Here is a 23,369-nt window from a genome sequence, read left to right on the forward strand (position 1 = left end):
AGGACTTGTATGCATGCATATAAACATAACCAGTGGACATAAGACATTGGGGGATAGGGGAGGCTAGGGGACTGTCTAGGGCGGGGGGATAAAATGGACACATATGTAATACCCTTTGTAATACTTTAAGCAATAAATTAAAAAAAAATAAAATAAAATGTTTGGGAATTCAGAAGGAAAAAAAAAAGAATAAACTTAAAATGGATAAAAAACTTAAATGTAAATTGTGAAACAATAAAAATCCTAGAAGAAACCATAGATAGCAAAATCTCAGGCATCTCTCGTAGCAATATGTTTACAGATATGTCTCCCAGGGCAAAGGAAATTAAGGAGAAAATACACAAATGGGACTATATCAAAATAAAAAGCTTCTGCACAGCAAAAGCAACTATCGACAAAATGAAAAGGGAGCCCACTGTATGGGAGAACATATTTGGCAATGATACATCTGATAAAGGGTTAATATCCAAAATATATAAGGAACTCATACAACTTTACAAAAGGAAACAAAGAATCCAATTTAAGAATGGGCAAAGGACCTAAATAGACACTTCTACAAAGTGGACATCCAGATGGCCAAGAGACATGAAAAAAATCTTTAGTCACTGATCATCGGAGAGATGCAAATTAAAACAATGAAACAGAAGCATAGAACAGAATCAAGAATCTCAGAGGGAACACGAGGGAAGGTGGGAAGAGACCAACCAAAGAACTTGTATGCAGCATATATGCATAACCCATGGACACAGGCAATAGGGTGGTGTAGGTCTGGGGCAAGGGAGGGGAGCAGGCTGGAAGTGTCAATGAGGGAAAAAAGGGGACATATATACATTCAACAATAAAGATTTAATTAAAAAATCATTTTTAAAAAGACAATAGACAGGCTCAGTTAAGATAAAGACTGACCTGTCAGGGAAGATAAAATCCTAGGACAAGACTACTGCTATGACTTGCTTTTAGTCAGGAAATTTTAATTTCAGACCATCCTATGGGGTTACTTTAGGTCTCTGAGTTTGTAAGGCCACCATGCAGGCCTCCCCTGAGCTTATCAGGTTTAGTATGTGGCCCCCTTTTTGTTCACAAGTCTTTGTTCATTTTCATGGACCCATAACAATTAAATGAGGACTAATAGGAAGAAAAAACAAGTTTGGGCTCTGCAATTAAGAAGTCACATAGCCTTAGCTGTTATACTTCAGTTCGTTGGAGCATCGTCCTATATACCAAAAGGTGACGGGTTCTATTCCCAGTGAGGGAACATACCCAGGTTTTGGGTTCGATGCCCAGCAGGGAGGCAACTGATTGATGTCACATAGATGTTTCTCTTTCTTCCTCTCTATGAAATCAGTCAATTTTTTAAAAGTCATACAGATGGCCCTGGCCAGTGTGGTTCAGTTGGTTGGCACATTGTCCATATAACAAAAGTTGGCAGGTTCCATCCCTGGTCAGGGCACAAGGGCACATACCTGGGTTGCAGGTTTGATCCTTAGTTGGGACAAGTGCAGAAGGCAACCAATTAATATTTCTCTCACGTGAATGTTTCTATCTCCCTTCATCTCTCTCTAAAATCAATAAGTATGCCCTTGGGTGAGGATTGAAAGAAAAGAAAAAGCAGTCATACAAATGATGCAGAATGAGTTAAAATGCAAAATCTTAAAGTCTGGCAGAGAATTTGAGGGCCCTTCGGGTCTATGGAACCTAACTTGAGAAACAGTGCTCTTACAAGTGATTTTCTTTCACAGCTTCTCTTCTTCCATTCCCATCTCTCAGTAATTTTATAAGAACCATTCCACAGTCATATAAATAATTAAAATTGTTAGTCGAACTCAATTTTTCACTTATGAAAAAAGTAACACAAGACATTTCAATAAGAAGAGTTAAAATTTAATCAAGTAAGTTTGTGGTAGGCAGTTAGGCAGACATGAGCAGAGCAAGGAGGATGGGCCAGGTACAGAAGATCACCAGGGCATAAAGCCCATGGGTGCCTAGCAACGGGCAAACCTGGGAAAACAAGGACCTGCCCCGAGGGTAACCTCTCCTCCCCTAGCTAGTCATTGGGTTCCACCGTCCCCTGACCTTTCCCTCCCTCCCCGGACCTTTCCCTCCCTCCCATGTCCTAGTCATGTGGTAGACCAACTTACAGGACGAACAAGGGGCCCCAATAGTGGCCTCATGGGACTCCCCTACAGGCCCTGCAGGACCACTCCCTTACGCATTAGCCCTTATGGATAATACCGAGGCCTCAGTTGGTTTCAACTTCAGGCCCAGAGAAGCAGTAAAACCAGACGAACGATGTCATGGCTGACATCAGAACCAGTGGTATTGACCAGTGGTCGGCAAACTCATTAGTCAACAGAGCCAAATATCAACAGTACGATGATTGAAATTTCTTTTGAGAGCCACATTTTTTAAACTTAAACTACATAGGTAGGTACATTGTTATTAATTAGGGTCCTCCTAAGCTGGCCTTTGCTAAAAACGTCCTCAATCTGATTGAGGTACGTTCGCTGAGGTCGACCCCTTCCAACTCTCCCATCCACACTCGTCTTGTATACTTGTTTCGTCTATCTCCTTTCCGATAACTGACTTCTGCGCATGGGCCACGAAGTTTCAATCGCACTGTACGTGTGCGCCCGCACGTGGTATTTTGTGGAAGAGCCACACTCAAGGGGCCAAAGAGCCGCATGTGGCTCGTGAGCCTCGGTTTGCTGACCACTGGTATTGACTAAAGACGCTCTGCCCTGGCACCACTGACCTTTGTCACTGCACAAACAGTGTTAGTGGGGTAGAGAAGTTCCAGGTGTATGTTGCAGATTTATAATAACTGGAGCATGTTCTAGCCTTCCAATTGCCTTATTATCATGTAAACACCAACCAAAAAAACCTCCCATTTCAAAGTAAAAACAAGGCCCATTTGAAAAGCCCACATCAAAAAAAAAAAAAAAAAAAGGCAGCAGAAATCCCATTTCTCTTGGTTCTAGCTTCGAAATTTCAGATCTGTCCCTTCCTAATCATACTCATCCTATCATCTGAAATAACTTTCTTAAAAAAAATGTTATTGATTTTAGGAGGGACGGGGTGTGGGAGAGGAAAAGAAAGGAAAGAAACATCCACTGGTTGCCTCCTGTACCCACCCCTACCAGGAATCGAACCCACAACCTTTGACCTTTGGGTGCACAAGATGACACTCAACTGAGCTACACTGGCAGGACCTGTAATAGTTTTGTTTGTTTTTTTGCAATAACTCTCTAATAGGGGCTCCCTGTTAAGGCAATTCCTTCCACTCCCATCCTCCACATTCCTCTCATTACTGTAGCTAGCCCTACAGTAATCAGAATGACCAACTGCCTCAGCAAGGAGTCCAACGATCCTTTCCCAGTCTAGTCCAACCCACTATATTAGTTTCCTACGGCTGTTTTAACAAATTACCACAAATTTAGTGGCTTAAAGCAGCACAAATCATTCAACAGTTCCAGACATCAGAAGTCCAAAATAGGTTTTACTCGGCTAAAATCAAGGTGTCAGCAGTGGTAAACTCTAGAGGATAATCCATTCCCTGCCTTATCCAGCTTCTAGAGAGGCTGCCTATATTCCTTGGTCACTGGTCACGTCACTCTGTGAGCCTGTGATACCAACTGGGTCCATTCCTATAATCCAGGATAATCTCCCTGTCTCAAGATCCTTAATTTAACATCTGCAAAATCCCTCTGGCCATGTAAGGTAATACATGCATATTTGTAGGTTCCAGGGATTAGGACATGGACATTTTAGGGGGCCATTCGTCTGTTTACCACATGTATCCTCCCAGATTCGCTTCCCCCTTTTCTTTCCATGACTACACCAAATCCATTCAGCATTCTCTGCATATAGCATGTTTCCTCATGCCTGCACAGTGCCAATCTCTCTATTGAAGACAAGAGACAGTATACAATAGGTTAAGAGGCCTAACGCTGGAGTAGGGACCGTTTGGGCTCAAATCTGAGTCTGTCACTTACTTGCTAAATGGATTTGGACAAATTCTTGTTGTATTAACCTAGATCTAAATAGCAGATTATAGGTAAAACAAAGTAAATTACTTCTCAAGAAAGCAATTACTCAAATACAGCTTGTGGAATGTCCCACAGGCAAAAATGACTTGGTTTCTCTGATAAATCCATATTTGAAAAGGTGGTATCAGGGGGGATTGTTTAGATTAAAAGAGACAAAGAACAAATTCAATATATTGGCCCAAGTTTAGATGTAGATCTAAACCAATCCTCCATAAAAAGGCATGCGATCAGGGAATCAATCTAAAAGAGGTGTCAGAGAACAATGAGAAAGTATAAGTGTAATGACATGGTGCTAAACATTTTTAAAAACTTGGGATGTACACTCTAAGGACAGAGACAGACACAAAAGTACCATCTCAGAGTAAATGGGCATTATATTTGGGATCTTTTTAAAGATATTCTATCAAAAAAGAGGGAAATAGATGAAACAAGAAGGGCAAAACGTTTATTGCTGACCTGAGTAATTGGTACACAGGATCTGATTATACTATTTCACTTTTCTGTTTGAAATGTTCCCCAATACATCTCTCCAAAAATACATCTCCAAGGAAGCTTTTCTTTCCCAGCTTCTGCCAGAAAGTTAGTGATTTCCTTAATCACCTCCCTTAGCAGTTTATTCACATCTTTACCATTCCAGCACATAATGACGCCGTTATTTAGGCATCCATCACTGTTCCTTAAAATTCAGTGCTCATCACGTGCCAGGGCCTGCTGCTCTGGATACAGGGTGGCGAGCAAGAGGCAGGCCTCTTCACCAGCTATGGCAAGTCGGCCACAGCCCACACTGGGGGCCGGCCACAGCCCAGCGAGCCTGCCAGGGAGCCAGGAGGGGGCTGCACACCGGGAGGCCGCCGAGGAGGGGAGGGACGGGGGAGCAGGGCCCCAGAGCACAGGACGGGAGGAAGCCCGCTGGAAGGCTGGGGGGAAGGCCCCTCTGGGGTTGGGGGGCTGCGGGCCCATCTGTGCTCTCACCTGTGCAACTGAAGCTGAATCAAGCTCCAGTTACTACAAAAGTAACACATGCTCATTTTGGGAAACGTGAAAAATACTAAAATGTTCACTTCCATTACCTAAAAAGATCCACTATACATCTTGGCTTTTTTTTTCTTCCAGCAACTTTATTTAGGTTTCAATACTAAGAGCTAAGAAGTTAAAAAACACACACACAAAAACACAACACTTTCAATCCCAATGTACATAAGTGTTAACTTAAAAAAACCACACAATTCAAACCTGTAAAGACTTTTTGTGCGTTTATTTGAGCCAAACTGTCGACAACTGCCAGGAAGCAGTCTCGAGGATTGGCAGTGTTTCGCCTTGTTGTGTACATTTACAGGCAGAGGGGGAGGTGGGTGGGTTCCATGCAGTCCGGGGGTGAGGGATTAGGGGCGGAAGCAAGGGGGCCCCTCTGGCATTGGGTGGGCGCAGGACGGCTAACAGTCGACATTTAACTTGAAACAACAGCAATGACGGGGTTTAGGTCTCGGTCCCAGGCCCCCAGGCACACTTGGTTTTGCCCTGAGGGGTCCGGAAAAGGGGATTGACAAGTTACCCTGACCTCCCACAGGTACGTTCGCTTAGACGCAGACAATCCCCTCGGTTAAAGATACTGGCCTTTTCGGGGCAGGTACCGGCCTAGGACGTGACTGCCCCTATAAACTGCTTTTCGTTGAAGTGTTAATTTCAGACCATCCTTCCTGGTTAATTTGGTCTTTGCGTTTGCAAGACGGCCATGCAGGCCTTCCTGAGCCTGACCCTTTCCGCCCACAGTAAGCATTATTTTAGGCACCGACACTAGAAAAGCACATACACGCCTGCCCTCGGGGCTGCTATCCGAGGTGCGCACGGCACGGGAACACCTTTTCCCAACGCCCGGCCTCTGGGCTGGGCCCGCCTCCGCGTCAGCGCACCCCCGGGCCGCCTGCGGGAACGTTCCCCGCGGCACAACCTGGGCTTCCCCGCGCCCCTACCACCAAACCCACTTGGTCCCCTCTCCCCCCCAACCCGGGCTTCCCTCGGTCTAGCGTGGCCATTCTGCTCGCCCACCTCCCACAGACCTGGGGCACGCCACCCCGGCCAGGCATCCGGGTATTGCGCCAGCCCACCAGCGACCGCCCGGCGGGCAGCCCCGCCCCGCCCCGGTCTCGCCAAACCTCGCGACATCTCACCAGTTCCGCAGGTTCGCCGGCCTAACGGCACTGCGGACCAGGAACGTTCTAAACCCCTACGCACGCGCCCTGGGGCCCTCAACGTCTCCGTCTCCGCCCTTCCATACACGCACCTTACGTAAGGGAGCGCCCCGCCTCCAGGCCATGCCAATCATCTACTTCTACCCTGGGGTAACCTCGCAACAGGCTTCTGAGTGGCTGATCCTGGGAGTCTACGTCGCGGAGTCGCGGTGCCGATAGGTTGGCAGCCGGCTCCGCCTTACCGCATTTTGCACAAAAGGTGATTGGTCGACGTCGCCTTCCAATCAGCGGCGGGCTGTCGGATTCAAACCGGGATCGTTCCGCTTGTGGTCGGTTGGTAGCAGTCGAGTCGTTTCCTCGGCCGGACACGGACGGTTGGTTCGCTGCGCCCGCTGCTCCCGCCCCGTGGCTGCCCTCCGCGGCGCTCCTCTGCTGGCAGGATGGCCCACAAGCAGATCTACTACTCAGACAAGTACTTCGACGAGCACTACGAGTACCGGTGAGCGCCGGCCCGCGGGCTCCTCAGCTAGGGCGGCCGCCGGCTCGGGTGAGGCCGGAAGTCGGGGCTGCGGTCCGCCGGGAGCTGAGTGGGGGCTGGTCGGGCCGAGCGCCCCTCTCTCTTGCGCAGGCCGCACCGGCCGCCGCTCTTTGTTCGGCGGGTGAAACGGCTGAGGCAGGGGCGCGGACGGGGCGGCTTCTGGTGCGAAGCCGCGCCTTAAAGCCAGACCCGTCCTCGGCCTCAGGCGCCTCGGCCCTCTGGGCTCTGTTTACATAGAGGAAATACGTGGGGGTTTTTTGTGTGTTTTTTTGCTTTTGCTGTTAATGATACTAAAAGTGACCTTGAGGGGGAACCCCCGAAAACTTGGCATATTGATTGGGGTTTGAAAGTGTTTATTGGGTGACCTACGTAGCGTTTAGAGCGTTAGCCATGGTGGCCGAGGGAATTATTCAAGGGGCTTTCTTTTCTGACTAAACTGAGAGCTCGGGTGGACGTTGGGCGCCTTTTCCAGCCGGTGCTCCGGCCGCACTTCGCTGTGGGGAAGCTGGGGTGCAGAGTCTTGGTTGCTAAATTAATCTGTGAAATTAGCACCTGGCCTTGCGGAGGGCGGAACGCGGCCTCTATTGGCTGGTCCGCTCCCTGGGGCGTGGCTTCCGAGACCTCGGCCACCCGCCCTCGGGAGCGCCCGGGAGCCTCGCCCGCGGCCCTCCAGTTAGATCGCTCAGAAGGCTGTTCCGGAAGAAAGGACATTGTGTTCGGCGCGTCGCTCTCTCCTGGGAAAGCTATATTCTTAGAAGAAAAGCGGAGAGTTTTAGAGATTAGTAATCCTGCATTGTTTCATATTCTCCAACCCGAAAACGCTGCCGTTCTGGATGTAAATAGGAAGTTGATTATCTTATTTTTACATAGTAACTACATACTACAGTTTCCTGTAATATGGTGGCACAAAGCCCAGCGGCCATAGACAATAATGGGCAGAATGTAAACCGTATTACCCATCTAAACCTGGAAAATTAATTCTGAAGCAGGGCTCCAAGTAAATTGACATTTTTTGGGTCTTCTGGCAGTAGTTTACTTTTTAGTTTCAATAAACCAACAATCATTGAGCACTAAATAAGCCGAATTTACTTGGTGGTTTGTGTGTATTAATGTGTAGAAGAAAATCCTGTCATAATTGAAGTGATCTATTCTAAACCGTTATTAATTAAAGATGACGATCTTTCTTGACCAAGCCACTTGCCTTTATAGGAGCAGAACCGTGATTAATCTTCAGAGATACTTCTAAAGGCACATCGATAATTAGTAATACAATCAGAGGTGTGAATCTAGGGAAGTTTGTATATGGTGGTGCAGCATGCAATGTGGATTTCAAGTGTTTATTTTTGCCAGTATGCAATTATTTACATCTTTGATTTTTTTCTTTTGTGAATGAAAACTTAATTTCCTTTTTTAAAAAAAGTTAATTTAAATTTTAAATAATTTTGTTAATCCTCACCCAAGGATATTTTTCCCTTGATTTTTGGAGAGAGTGGAAGGTAGGGGTAGAGACAGAAAGATCGATGTGAGAGATCAACTGGTTGCCTCCTGCACATGCCCCAACCAGGGCGGGGGATAGAGCCTGCAGCCCAGGGATGTTCCCTTGACCGGAATTGAACCCCGGACCCTTTGGTTTGTAGGCCAACATTCTGTTGACTGAGCCAAACCGGCTAAGGCAATTTCCTATCTCTTTTACTTAACTTTGTAAATGAACTTCAAGGCTTAGTTCTGTTAAGTAACACTTGGAACAAGTATTATAAGATTGTATGGATTTAAATTTATAAACGCTGTATATTAGTATTTTAAAAATCCCATCCACAACTACTTTCGAATTGCATTTTGTAGCACCTTTGTTGTTTATATTTGTCTTTACTTTCCTCCATGAAAAGCCCATAATACTGAAGTAAACATTGAGTTTTGGAAGTAATTTTTCTTACACATAGTTAGAAAACATCTCCATGAAGTGAACTACAGGTAGAATTTTCTTATAAGTTTGAAGCTACTTATTATAAATTGTTCCTTTATAATCAAACATCTTGATGGTGAGCCTGCTTCTATGGTTTCTGGAGAAGGTAGGGGTTGTCACTTTTTTCTAAATAACATGTTGATACATTTATGTAGGTATACTTAATAAGAGTACAGTGGGGCCGAGTTTAATTCGTTCTGAGACCGAGCTCGTTAAGGAGCTCGTTAACTCAAATTACTCTATCAACTCAATGCCAAAAATCGGCTGAGAGACAGCTGGTATCTCAAAAAAACTCAGTCGGGACACTCATAAGTCAAGGCCCCACTGTACAGATCTGGTTAGTGCACAATTTTCTTTGAGACTAACAATATGATAGAAATAAGATAACTGGTTATTTGCAAAACCTTAAAAGTAGATGTTAAAGCAGCATTTTAGGAATGAATGGAGGTAGCTGGTATTGATCACCATGTAGTTCACAGGAATTGGTGAGATTTTAACCAACAATGATAGTAAGCATAATTTGACTTGACCTCATGACAGTCTAACAACATAATACAACTGTATTAGGCTCACTTTTGTTATTTAAATAATATGAAAGTGGTACTTAACAAACCACCCACAGACTAGGAATTGATGAAAGATTAGTCTTAACGGATGGGTTCACTTTTCCTGTGCGCCAGAAAGTAATCAGATTGCCCCTTTCTCACCTCCAGGCAATGATTCACAGGTATAGAAATACTATAAAGATAATTTTATTACAATTGAGGAGGAGTGAAGGTTTGTTTAAGAATTTAGCAAAGATGTATTGGTATGTTTTGACACAGAAGAATATTGCATGCCTTCCTAAAAAAAACACACACAACCTCCCGCGCCGTCCGCGAGCGGAGGCAGCAGCCACCCGGGGAGCCGCGGGCACTGAGGTAGGCGCGGGGACGCCCGCCGCGCGGCCTGCAGCCCTAGCGCCCCGGCCCTGCCGGAGGGTAGTGGCGAGGCCGGGCGGGCGGGGCCGGAGCCGAGGGGCGGGGACCGGCCTGGCCGGAGGGGTCGGTGCGGTCGCGCTGCCCTGCGCGGCGGGCGGAGCTGTGGAGGTCGGGTGCGAGGCGGGGCGGGCGCCTCTGCACGCCCAGCTCGGTCCCGGGAGGCGCGGGACCCGCTGACCCCCGGGGCGCCCACCGAGGAGGGGAGCCGGCGGGCGGCCGGTTCCCTCCCACTTGCCGGGCTCCTAGGCCAGTCCGCCCGCGCAGCCCTCGGGAACTCGTTCACCGGAAAGCTGGGCAGAGAAACCCAGGCCAACGTTTTGGAAAGACTGAGAGTCATGTCGTTCGGCGCCGAGGCTTTCTTTTCCTTCCCCGCCCCCTGCCCAGCCTCGGCCCGACTTGGCCAAAGAAGGATGTGTCACCAGCTCGTGGGAGCGGGAGCACCTGAGACAAAGGTAACCGGGGTCCGGCCGGACCCCGGCCCAGCCCAGCCCTGCCGCCGCCCGCGGGCCGCGCCGGTGGGTCTCCCTCCCTCGCCGTCCCGGCCGCCGCCTCCGAGGGGCTTGCTCCGCGGGGACCGCTCGATGGAAACCAGCTGGCCGCGCTCGCCGTTGATGTTGCATCTGAACTCGGTTCTGCTCACATTACTGTTCCCAAGCCTCCGACTCTGGAAGAGCTTAAGGAAACGTTATCCCGCTTTAGTGGTCGGCAAATGTAAGGGAGTCTAAATGGCTGTTTGTAAATTATAAGGTATTTTCTTATTAGGAAACGGCCTGACAAGCACGAAATAAAAATTCTTAACACGTAAAATAAATAAATAAACAAACAAATAAATAAATAAATAAACAAACAAACAAACAAACAAACACAAGTTTTGGGTGTAAGTCAGTAACTTAATGGAAAGCTGAAGTGTTTTTTGCTTTTGATTCTAAGCAAAGTATAAAGCACTTTCTGGAGTATACAAGGATTTGTATCTACTACAAATCTACAATGTTGAGTAATAGGAAACCCAAATTAACTGTTAACAAATGAGGCTTTTTTTTCTCCTTATGTAAAAGGCTATATGAGGCTCAGGTGATAGCTCTAATCAGAGACCATCTTCAATTTGCAATTGCTTCTGTGGTCTTAGATGGCTTCTGTAGCTCCTCCCTGATCAGGTCAGTCTGCTTCACAATCAACAGGAAAGAGAAAAAGAATTGGGCATGTTTTTTGCTTTTGAGGACACTTTCCATAAATTGTCTATTTTCTGCTTATATCCTATTGCCCAGGACGTAGTCACATGACCAAAGATAGCTGCAAGGAAATCTCGATTTTTATTTTATTTTTTTCATGAGTGTATGTCCAGTTTAGTTATAGGGGTCCTATTCCTGAAGAACATTGAGACAACTAGCAAACCTCTGCTGGGAAAAAAAAATCCTAAATAAAATGCCTTCTAGGTTTGGACTGCATAGTCTTACCTTCCTAACTTTGAACATAGGACATTAACATCAGAATTAAAGGTAGTGGAGATTATAGTCCTCACAATAGACACCATTTCACATAATATGCTTTCAAGAACATTGAGGACAAAAAAAATCTCAAATTTTAAGTATTCTAAAGATGCATGTGTAAAGTGATCATAATTGTAAAAAAGGTATATTTACAAACAGAACACTAATACTTGGTTACATTGGTTGTCTGTCAACAGGCATGTCATGTTACCCAGAGAACTTTCCAAACAAGTACCCAAAACCCATCTGATGTCAGAAGAGGAGTGGAGGAGACTTGGTGTCCAACAGAGTCTTGGCTGGGTTCATTACATGATTCATGAGCCAGGTAAATTTTGTTATTTGGGAAAGCATTAACTGAATAGTAGCAGTTGTGGTTGTTGACTCTTTAGTAATACTGGTATTCATTGATATCCTAGAGTAACTGATAAGTTAACTATTTTTGAATGAATGATTTCTTTTCCTCCCTACTCCAATTTTATATTAAATACCAAAATTAAAATAATGCATTTTTCTCTCCTGCAAAACGTCACTTGAGTCAAAATATAAGCTGTTCTGTTTTATTTTTAAACTAGAGGCCCAGTGCACAAATTTGTGCATGGGTGGGGTCTGGCTGGCCCGGCCCCAATTGGGGTGGATCGGGGCCAGGCCTGCCCCAATCGGCCCCAATTGCCCCATTAGGTCTGGCCCAGCTGAGGGGAGGGGCTGCTGGTGATTGGCTGGCCGCGTCCCCCCCCCCCCCCCCCTTCTGGCGGTTCACTGGCTGCAGTGGGTGGCATAGCAACCAGTTGCCTGGTCATTACAGTCCCTGGCTTTTTATATATATAGATTTGTGTCATTGTTAAGACCTTAAAGATTATGCCATAAATATTTTTAGAATTATGGTATCCCATCTTTAAAAACTAAGAACTTGTTTTAAGATAACTTGCATGTCCCTTAAGTTTTATTATAGAAATTTATGCAATTTGAAGTGACTTGTCTTTTCCTTTAGCCTTCTATCAAAGGATAATTGGTATCAACCATATTTAAGATTCAATGAGATAACATAGCCAGTGAACTCAAATTTATGAGTGCTTGTTAATTAAGTGGTATTTACCAGAGTTTTCCACATACTAAGTCAGTGGTTCCCAATGTGGGGCGTGTGCCCCACAAGGGGGCAATTGAATTTTTAAGGGAGGCAATTTGAGAATGAGTTATTAACAGTGAATTTTTTGCATTCCTTATGGTTCTAGGGGCCTCATATACAGTATATAAATATATAGTGGCATATTTATGCATTTCAATTCTCTGTTATATGTTTTGAAACTTTATTTGCTATTTTTTCATATCACTTCATATTATTACTGTTTTTTTAAACAATTTCTTAGTGATTTCTTCCTCTACTTCAACTGTTCTTTTTTCTCTTTCATGGATGCCATGTTCTTTGGTTGGAAGCTTGTTTAGACCAAGTTAATGGCCTTTTAGGCTTCCTAATGTGAATAGTTCATTTTTTGAATAATAAGTATATGTCATGTGAGGGGGAGAGATCAGGATTTTAGACATGCTTAGGTGGGGCATGGCAAAAAAAAGATTGGGAACCACTGTACTAAACTAAACCTTTGTGGGGTTATATTCTATTTATGGGTTATCAATAAATCTAACTTCAAGGATTTATAATGCTTTCAACAGAATACGAAGACATGCTGCAGAACTGCAGCTAAAGCTATCTTGTTTTCCACTTTTATTAAAGAAAAGCAGCAGCGTCAAAAACTTACAACCACATAAAACTTTAAGAAAAAAACTTAAGATACACAACTTTCTTGGGATTAGGGCATGTAATCATATTAGAGTTCAAGAGGTGTTTCTCCAGATAATGCAAAAGCAATCGAGTAACTTAACTGGATCCCCGAGACATGCAGATTTATAAGCTGGCTGTTTTTGAATGAGGTGTTAGGTGTCTTTGCCCCACAGATAACTTTTCTCTTTATTTTTCACTGTAATTGAGAGTCCAAAGGTAAAAACCATTCTTCCAAAGTAGTTTCTCTATTTACCATCCCTTTTCTCCAAGGTGAGTAAACACTGGGGAAATAGTCTCATCAGGTTTTCTTCTGTTTACTGTTGGACAGTGACTTTGAAGCAAAATTCATTTTAGCTACCTTAATAAGTAACATTAATTGACCATAGATTTATTTTACTTTATTTTGGTTCAGTTGAGAATTCTTTGAATTCTGAGTGAAAATTAACCATGTTATATTAAAATGATATAAAACATTCTCTTTCCACAGAGCCACATATTCTTCTCTTTAGACGACCTCTTCCAAAAGATCAACAAAAATGAAGATATCTGGGGATCGTCAATTAAATCTTTTTCAAATTTAATGTATATGTGTATATAAGTAGTATTCAGTGAATACTTGAAAAATGTACAAATCATTCATCCATACCTGTGCATGAGCTGTATTCTTCACAGCAACAGAGCTCAGTTAATGCAACTACAAGTAGGTTACTGTAAGGTGTTTAAGATAAAATTTCTTCTAGTTACTTTTTCTCTTAAATTTAAGTGCCTGTTTGACTTTACCTGTTACTTTTGTTTAATAAAGTTTGTATGTTGCATTTATCACTGTGAAGTTATTTGAACTTTAAGATTAATTCATCAGTAGAAGTTGGATGGTTTCAGTTTTACAATTTTAGTCCTGAGCAAATAAATTTAAGTGGGTTTAAAATAGCTTGCTGATGAGGGTACCATTTAATTTACTAATGAAGAAACCAAGAACTAGGGATAAATTTACTAAAGTAGATTTTATAGCTCTATTATTAGTCTAGTTCACAGAGAATTATCTAGAATCTCCACTTGAACAAAAAGAAGTCCAACTCAATACTCTGGGCTGCTTCCACTTACCCAAGAACGGCCACATCTAGTGGCCTTGGGAGAAACCACTTAGCCCTGTTTCTCCCTTTCCATTTGCCAGGTGGGGTTGTTTCCTATAAAATATCACAGCGGTTTTGAAAGTTCAAAAGCACCCTTAAAAAAACACCACAACCTCCATTCCATATGTATTCTGTGACTGTAAATTGCCTTTTAGCTGCTTGGGAAATAATTTAAAGTTAATGCAGTCTCTCTTCATTGGTATGCTGAAGAATCCTTTTAAATAAGCTGTGGTAAATATAAGACCAAAGTTTGGTGGTCCTCTGTCTCTTTAGAAAGGGGTGCCTTTACACATGAGCATAGTAAAGACTGGAGCAGTCTAGAACTTCCTGCCCCCAGGGACCCATCCACTAGAAGTCCAGGGTTAGCAAGTGTCAGATACATCCAGAGCTCTGGGTCTCTGGGTCCATTTATTCTAAAATTCTTCCCAAATATGCCCAAGTAGGTCCCTTCTCGAACCCTATTTGCTACACTAACTGTTAGGAACTCTAGTCCAAGTTCCTCCTTTATCTTCTCATTAGTTACAGGTGTCAGGTCCGAGCCCCTCTGCTGGGTCTCAGACGGAGAAGCCATGAGAAGTCGTGGGTGTATAAGAGTGAGTCTAATGTAGGAGCTAGTGGCTGTATAGCCATCAGATGAAACAGTTCTTCGTAGTGAGTCCTGTACAGCTAGCTGCACAGCGGCTGATAGAGCTTTCCCACAAAGCAGTAGCACCTCTAACAGCCTCTGCACCTACAGCTATTAGTGGAGCAGCCGCATGCTGTCTGCCTCAGCAGCTTCTCTGGCTTCCCTCTGGTAGCTACATCCGCTGTGCCTGACCTCGCACACTGGCTGGTCAATGACATGTATTCTACTCCTTAGAGCAGTGATGGCGAACCTTAGGAGCTCGGCGTGTCAGCATTTTGAAAAACCCTAACAACTCTGGTGCTGTCACATAGAAATTTTTTGATATTTGCAACCATAGTAAAACAGATTTTTGATATTTTATATATTTAAATGCCATTTAACAAAAATTAATAAAAAAAGTGAGTTCGTGTGTCACCTCTGACACGTGTGTCATAGGTTCGCCATCACTGCCTTAGAGGAAGGCCAGTTGCCAACAATGACATCAGTCATTTGGGTTATATTAGTGCAGTGACCCTGAGAGTTGTGCTTGCTGTGCACCGGCACATAGTCCTTGGACCTGTGTATGGTATGTGTATGGTATCTCAGCCTTGAACATTCTGATTACTAGTCTCAGGCTCAGAGTAGCCTTGATCAGCCGGTGCACTCTAAACAGGGTCCCCACAGCAAGCCAACAGAACGATGCCAGAATTGCTAAGCAAGCATTGCATCTAGGGCAGACCGAAGAACACAGGAAGCGGAGAAGTCCCCCGACCCAGCCTCCGCCATTGATTACTACGGCCAAACCCTAGCCCTCTCCAGACCCTGGGGTTTTGGGTGTGTCCAAGCATGTTTAATTAACCTGTGGGACCCGAGCAGAAGAAAACCTTAAGAATGAGCTATCTGCATTTTTCCTGCTTGAAATACTTGATAATCACTCAACCCTTCTCAGTGCAAGGCACAGGTTTCCTAGAATCAAACCCTATGGGTGAAACAGCCTACACTGTCAGCAAGCCTTAAATCTAATGCCTGCAGCTCCCTCCGGGCGCCCCCACCCCGCCATACCCACTCCAGCCTCCCCACCTCGCGGGCCCCAGGCCCAGCGTCCACGTCTCACCCTACCTGCTTCTCTGAGGGCACTGTTCTCCCACGTAAACCAGGTTACTACTCCATCTCTACCTTTCCCAGCGCCTTTCACAGTAGCCAATGCCTCATTGTTGGAAAGAACGGAGTCGTTTTAAATTCTGTGGTTACTTCCAAAGTGCTTTACGTTGCTGGGAGTTGGGACACCAAGTCGGTTTCCAGGCTGCAGGGCTGCGGGTGTGCACTTCCCGGGTCCCCAGCCTCGCACATCCCGCCCCGCCCGCCCCAGGCGCCTCCCACCGTGTGGGCTCCTCGCTGGTCGGGTCCGCGCATCCCGCGCGCTCCCACTGCCGTTGCGGAACAGTGCACGCGGGGTCAGAGCCGGAGCCCCGCCCGCCGCGGGCACCTCCCGCCGGAAGCAGGGCTGGCCTGGGCGCGTTTCTGTGACGCACTTCCTGGCGTCCGCCCGGAAGGTGGAGGGAGGGTGGGCGAGCGCTCGGCGCTAGTCCGCCCAGCCGACGGGGCGGCTGCTGGCCTCCGGGGCCGGGCCGCCTCCGAGCCGCGGGCCATGGCGTCGGAGGGGCCGCGGGAGCCCGCGGGCGAGGTGAGGGCGGCGGCCGGGCAGCCGGAGGTGTGGGGGCCGCGGAACGCAGGGGCGGGCGGCCAGCTCCCCAGCCCGGCGCCCACGCCGCCCCGCTGACCGGGTGCGCAGGGAGCCGTCAAGGGGAGGCCGCGGAGGGACGGCCGCGCGGGCGCCGGCTCCGGCTCGGCTCGGCTCCGGCTCCGGCTCGGCTCGGCTCGGCCGCCGCTCGTGGCCGGGCGGGGCTTGTGGAAGTTCTCGCTCGAGCGCGTTTGAGGCGGAGTCTCCGCTCGCGGGCGCAGCGGGGCCCTCGCTGGCGCCCGGCGCTCAGTGGCTTCCGACGGCGGAGCGCGTGCTCAAGAGCTGCCAGTGGAAGCAAACCTGTCACTACGCGTCCAGGAACCCAGATCTCGTTTTACTCCCATGTTCCTCTGGTGGTCGATTTTCTAGCAAAGTGACTTTTGCGTTTCAACAAAACAAAACAAATGGTTTGTGTAATTTTTTGAGCAATTCAGTGGAAATGAACTCGCGGTGTGTTTAGGGTGCTGCAGGTAAGCATCCCGTGGTGTGATTGCCGACGGTGCTACGATCCGGCGGATCCCTGGCTACAGCCGAAGGGGGTACAGCGCCCCTTTTCCGAGTTTGAAGCTAAGGAAACACCACTTGCGGTCCTACTGTATAATCTGGGCTGAATTTTACTCCCATTTAATTGGTGTCCTTATTTTTCACTTTTAATATTTGGTAGACTGGTTTTTCCAGTTAAAAGCAATGGGGCCCCCGGAGGGGAGTATCGCCCTGTACACCGAAGGGTTGCAGGTTTGGTCCCCAGTGGTGGGGGAGAAGGGGGTGGTGCCGCTGAGCCATGCTCTCTTTCACATCGATGTTTCTTTCCCTCGCTTGCTCCCTGCCTTCTTTCCCCCCCTCTCTAAAATCAATAAGCATATCCTCATGTGAGGATTTAAACAATAAGTATTCTCTTAAAAAAAAAAAAGCATTGGGGGAGAAATTGTTGGCAAATGCTTATCTTCAGTATAAGGCAGAGTTACTTGAACAACAGCACTGAGATTAGCATTTATTTCTAGGAGCTGCTAGAAAGGAGCCACTGGATTTTTTGTTTGTTTACATTTGGTTGATCTCATAATATATGTAGCTATAACCTCCTTTTTCCCCCTCAGGGCATCAAGTTGTCAGCAGATGTCAAACCGTTTGTCCCCAAATTTGCTGGGCTCAGTGTGGCATGGTTAGAGTCTTCAGAAGCACCCGTGTTCCCTAGCTGTGCAGCCGCGTACTATCCTTGCGTTCAGGAGCTACCTGTGCCTGAGTATGTATGCTTACAAACACCTCGCCTTACCTGAGGACTTTGTTTCTTGGCTTTGATGGTGAATAGCTTTAAAATATGCTGTAGCTAACACGTTGGGGTCCTCAGAGAAGAGGCTCCTTCACCAAGAAGGGTTTGAGCCGGTAGCACAACTTCAGTGTGTCCTGCCGCAGAAACTGAAGTTTCGGCCCTCCTTTTCTTTCTCTTTACTCACTCCAGTATTTTGGGTAAAATTTTTAAATGCATTTGTATTGATTTCAGAGAGGAAGGGAGAGGGAGAGAGAGTGAGAAACATCAAAGAGTAGAGAGAATCATTGATCAGCTGTCTCCCAAACACCCCCTACTGGGAATCTAGCCTGAAACTAGGGCATGTGCTCTGACCAGGAATCTTGAACCTTGACCTCTGGTTCATAGGTTGATGCTCAACCATTGAGCCACACCTGCCTGAAGAAAGTTGTATTTTTTGACAAAAGTTGAAGACCTGCCTGTATGTGATGAAGGTCTTTGGTAGGAATGCCCACGTTTTCCACTGTAATTGCACTGTTTGTAAAGGGATGTTGGCATGGGTCTCATTTGAGTTGTTCCCTATTTTGGGTGGTTCACATAATTAATACAAAATGTATCTCAGTGACGAGGCCTCTAAGCCATCTGCTGGGTGGGATTTTAGTAACTCAAAATAAAGGTGGAAAACATCTAAAGCAACGTCCTGTCCTGACAATAACTTGAACATGACCGATCAGAGGCTCAAGGTTGTGCAGTTCTTAATTTAAAAATTATGTTTCTTAACCCCTTATCCTTTTTAGCTTTGATTTTGTTTTTTAATTGTTTATAACTAAGGAAAAGATTGGCTGACAATATTCCTGACTTGCAAGAAAACAATTAGGGACAACGGGGTCATGAAATCAAAGGGGCACGGTTAGAAAGAAGAGACTTTAAAGTGGGGGTGAATTGGGGAGACTTTAAGTACTCGAGAAGGGATTACCTAGTCAATTCTATTGTAGGTTAAGAAGTGCATTGCTCTAGTCAGATTTTGTTTAAATGGAGATATGTTGTTGCTGTAAGAAAAAGGAGTAGCCTTTTCCATAACAGACATTCCTATTAGTTCCACTGTAACAATCTAATTCTGTACATCCCTTTAAAGGAGGGGAGTAACCTTTTACAGACTTTGTCTAACTCCCGTGTCTAACAGTGCACTCAAAGGGACTTCATTTATTCAGTTGGAGTTAATTATTGACAGGCTACTATATGGAAAGTGCTAGATGATAAAGGGGAATGACTACCTCATGAGCTGTACTCTTTGTCAATTTTTTTATAGACTTGAACTGGTAGAGATTAAAGAAAATGTACCAATCTTCTCTAAATTTATGTCACAGACTAGACAAATATCAGTAGAAGTATTCTGGTATGTAGAATTGCCCATTTGGAAAGTACTAATTATTTATTGTGTCATGAACTGATAGAGGCTATGCAGACAAAGTAAGTTCTCTGTTGTATTTTGTTTGAGTATTGTATATGGTTTTTCATGCTTGTCACATCCGTGAGGTTGACAGGGAGGTAGTGTTATTTTTACACATGAGACTGAGGCTGGAATTGCTTGTCCAAAGTTACTCAGGTAGGCAACACCAGAATCAGAGTCAGCGCTCAGTTCTTTTAACCTGAGCTCAGTTGTATGTCCCAAGGCTGCTGTTGCTGTTGGCAGGAGTTTGTTGAGCATTTTCAGCATCTTGTACATGCTGTGAAAAGTCACAATGCCCAAGTGGTGCTTTTAAGGCAAAGCCTGCCAGCTTTGAGAGCTAGCAGTGCCGACACTGTGGCGCAGGTCCGTTTGGTGGCTGGAGGGGTGGCTGGGCCCCTGACAGGTGCTGGCCTGACTGAGGGAACAGGTAGGAGATGTGTTGGGAAGACAGCAGAGGAGTGAGTTCCTTTTGTTAAGGGGGCACCATTAGACAATTAGTGCCTTGGCCAGTGTGGCTCAGTTGGTTGAGCATTGCCCTCTGCACCAAAAGGTTGTCAGTTCTATTCCTGGTCGGGGCGCTTGCCCAGGTTGCAGGCTCAATTCCTAGTTGGGGTGCATGCAGGAGGCATCCAATTGATGTTTCTCTCACACATTGATGTTTCTCTCTCACTCTCCCTTTCTCTAAAAAAAAATAAAACATTTTAAAATAAATAAAAGCCTACATAGTACAGCTGAAAGTTTAGGTTTGGTGAGTACGAAATAGGGAGCTTTGGGGTTCACTTCTGGATTCTGGTTTGACTTTAAGGGAGAGGGGCTTGAAGGCTTTGACGGGGTTCCAGGCACGGGAGACAGAAGAAAATACATGGAGACCTGCTGTAAGAGGAAAGAGCTCTGTGGCTGTCCCTAGGGTGTGGGGGGAGGTGTAAAGCAGTTTCCCGTTGAATACCTGGGAAGACTCGTGGGATCATTCATGAGAACACAAGTTGGAAGTGGGGCTGGTTCGGGGACCAGGTGTTAAGTTTTGGGTTTATATGTGCCAGATTGGGGGGGGGGGGGGGGAGTGAACTGTTAAGTGGAAATGATGCAAATCCTGAGCAGAGTGATGAGAGGTTCGGGCTCATGAGTGTGACAGGTTAGCTAGAGCGCAGAGGAAGCCGTGCCGTAGAGGAGCCTTTGGGCGGTGGGTGAGAGCAAGAAGAGGGCAGGCCTTGCAAGTCCAGGCCAGAGAAGCTTTTCTAGTGATGTGATGGAGGGGCAGACCTAGCCCATGGCATGCAGAAGCGGTGGCAGCATGGCAGGAAGGAAGTCCTGGAGACTCAGGATCGTTGGTGGGGAAGGGGCAAGGAGAGGTGGAGCTGAGGACCGGCATGTACTGCACAAATACCTGGCGGAGTGGAGCGCTGATATCAAGCGGGTGCCGGATGAGAAGGTGGGCATACAGGAGATGGTGTCGTTACGTTTAAGGCTCATCTGGGCAGTTTGTGGCGACTGGGATTTTACAGGAAGCCATTTGAAGTCCCAATGGATGCTGTGAGTTGTCTCTGTGAGATTTTGTGTTTTGTATTGTTCTCTGCAAATAACTGTATTTACCTTGGATGGAAAGAGAAATATCTTTCCAGAGGAAGAAGGACCAGTGATGAGACGTTCAAAGTGGAAAACTAGGTTGTGATAGAGCCGGGACACAAAGCAAGGAAGGTCTACTAACTCGAAAGTGAAAATTTTCTGGATGACAACAGCCTTGGCTCTGGCCAAGTAGATCAATTGGTTAGATTAGACCAGGGGTCCTCAAGCTTTTTAAACAGGGGGCCAGTTCACTGTCCCTCAGACCGTTGGAGGGCCGGACTATAGTTTAAAAAAAAACTATGAACAAATTCCTATGCACACTGCACATATCTTATTTTGAAGTAAAAAAACAAAACAGGAACAAATACAATATTTGTATTTGCATGTGGCCCGTGGGCCGTAGTTTGAGGACCCCTGGATTAGACCATTGTTCTGATAAGCCGAAGTTGCGGGTTTGATCCCTGGTCCAGGCACATACTAGAATCAACCATGAAGAAGTGGAACAGTTAAGTCGATGTTTCCATCTTTCTTAAACAACCCCATTGGATCTGTCCCCCTTTTCTTCTTTACCTAAATTTCATTGATCTGTTCATTTACCCAGATTTTGGGCTTGGGATAGTCTTTGTTACTTTTTCCCTATCAACCCAACTTCTTTGCCCGTCTTGTGAAGAACAGGTATCTCTCACCTTCGTCTGACCCCCGTTAGATTTTCTGAGCATCAAACAAAATAAAATGGGAGTCACATCCAGGGGTAGTGTCTGTCTGAGGAACAGGACACAGCTTTCAGTCTCCCTCTTCAAGGGGCAGCTCTAGCTAGTGGTCTGGGGGACAGACAAAAGCCAGTTTTGTTTGTTTTTTAATTAAGAATGCTTCATTACTAGAATAAATTGGCAATGAGTAAAATATTTTACAAGATCTCACCTTAAAATACCATGAATTAACTAGAGGCCTGATGCACAAAATTCGTGCAAGGGGCTCTGCCCTCGCTACATCCGGAAGGTCGTCCAGACAGTCGTTCTGCTGTTTGGACTAATTAGCATATTAGCTCTTTATTATATAGGATAGGCAGTGATACCAGGCAGCCTGTGATTACGTACTGCATGGAAACAAGAGCAGTGCCCATCCTCACGGGTGTCTTCCAGGTCCCTCTGTAGACTGGCTCCCTTTCTGCTTCTGTGCAGGTTCTTAACCCTCAGCAGAGTAGAACGAGGACGTTTAATAAGGGTGCTGGGACCTGGGCCCGCATCTCCTGACGGCACACAGATGGAAGATCATGTAGAGTGTCTTGTTCTTAGCTTCGGGTTCTCCCGCTTTTCAGTGGACCAGCACACTTCGGGATTTCATTGATTTGCTACAAGAAATTTTTCAGCGGTAGAAATCCACAGAAACACTTAGTGCTTATTTGTGGGAATGAAAAGGTTATGATTTGTGTTTTAACTCAGCTTTTTAGCATTTTGTCAGTGTATGAGCTTTCGTTTCAAAATGGTTGAATCCTCTGGCAGTATTTGCTAAAAAAAAAAAAAAAAAAAAAAAAATCACTGTTACATTGTATTTTGGTTTAGTTTAGCAGCTCAAGCAAATTGGAGCCATGGCAATGTTCACAGATGGTGTCCATCTGGTCAGCACGGTCTGTAATTCCCGGACCAGTGTGCACGCAGCGTCCCTTTGCAGCTCTGGCTCTGCAGGTCGGGAACACAGGTGGTGGGCTGGGAGCCGCAAAGCGCTGCAGCAGGAAGTCTGCGGGCCGCGGGAAGAGGCCCTGCAGGGCGTGGGATGGAGGATAGATGTGGTCAGTGGGAGCCTCTGTAGAGAGGGTGGTCTGGATGGCCCCTTTGGCCAGGGTCACTGAGAGTCGTTCCCGAATATTTGACGTCTTGAGAATGAAAAGCTACTGGGGCACCTTCAGGCTCCTGTTGAGGACGCTCCAGCTCAGTGGTGAAAAAATAAAACTAGGTCAGCGTCTGCTTTTGCAGGATAAGAAAGAAAGGCCCAGTGGTTTCGCTTAGCTTTTAGTAATTAGAGTCGTTTCAGTGTAGAGTGAATGGCCTCAAAAGTAATAAAAGTTAAAACAATTTTATTATAGAATATTAAACTCCCTGATTTGTGGTATGAAATCTGTAACTAAAATTTACCCGTTTTATTTAGGCAGACACTCTATCCTGAAGATATGGCCTTTGGAGCTTCAACATTTCCTCATCAGTATTTATCTTCTGAGATGGCTCTTCACCCACACACCCCTTCTCCTTACACCCTGGAGTCTGCACACAATATTTGCCCAATGCCTGGCTCCCAGTATGATTACAGCCAACCCAGTCGTTACCGAGGTTTCCAGACGAAGCCACAGTGTGAGCACGTGTGCCCTCTCCCACAAGACACGAAAGCTCTGTTTAAGGTCAGTAAGTGTGTGGTTTTGGTCACATTAGCATTTAAAATGAAAAGAATTGGTCAATCCTTGCATTAACTTAAGCATTGCTTTTTTGTGGTATTTAAGAACTTAGTTGATCTAACCTTTTTAAAAATGGTTGAGTTGTCAATACTTAAATATATATTTGCAATGTTAAACCTGTTTCAGTTTTTATTTTTTAAATATATTTTTATTGATTTCAGAGAGGAAGGGAGAGAGAGAGAGAAACATCAGTGATGAGAAAGAATCATTGACTG

At 45.8% G+C, this 23,369-nt stretch overlaps 2 protein-coding genes across 19 annotated transcripts in view; both read left to right on the top strand.

The window, feature by feature from the left end:
• The first annotated feature begins 6,555 nt into the window (after positions 1–6,555).
• On the top strand, positions 6,556–13,797 carry CKS2 (CDC28 protein kinase regulatory subunit 2). The gene is made up of 3 exons (XM_036302398.1): positions 6,556–6,734; positions 11,401–11,528; positions 13,465–13,797. The coding sequence occupies exons 1-3, from the start codon at positions 6,676–6,678 to the stop codon at positions 13,515–13,517; spliced, it is 240 nt and encodes a 79-aa protein (XP_036158291.1). The 5' UTR covers positions 6,556–6,675; the 3' UTR covers positions 13,518–13,797.
• Positions 13,798–16,251: 2,454 nt separating this feature from the next.
• SECISBP2 (SECIS binding protein 2) overlaps positions 16,252–23,369 on the top strand; it is a 39,077-nt gene continuing 31,959 nt past the window's right edge. For 14 of the 18 annotated variants that reach the window (XM_036302360.1, XM_036302356.1, XM_036302361.1 and 11 more), the window contains exons 1-3: positions 16,252–16,395; positions 17,547–17,692; positions 22,854–23,100. In XM_036302360.1, the coding sequence (XP_036158253.1) occupies positions 16,360–16,395; positions 17,547–17,692; positions 22,854–23,100 (429 nt within the window). In that variant the 5' untranslated portion in view covers positions 16,252–16,359. Of the gene's footprint in view, positions 16,396–16,452; positions 16,860–16,907; positions 16,923–17,546; positions 17,693–21,195; positions 21,214–22,853; positions 23,101–23,369 lie in introns of those variants that run through there. The other 4 variants (XM_036302358.1, XM_036302364.1, XM_036302365.1 and 1 more) reach the window with 4 other exon arrangements.

The sequence above is a fragment of the Myotis myotis genome, unplaced genomic scaffold (genome assembly GCF_014108235.1).
Source record: "Myotis myotis isolate mMyoMyo1 unplaced genomic scaffold, mMyoMyo1.p scaffold_m19_p_31, whole genome shotgun sequence".
NCBI classification, from domain to species: domain Eukaryota; kingdom Metazoa; phylum Chordata; class Mammalia; order Chiroptera; family Vespertilionidae; genus Myotis; species Myotis myotis.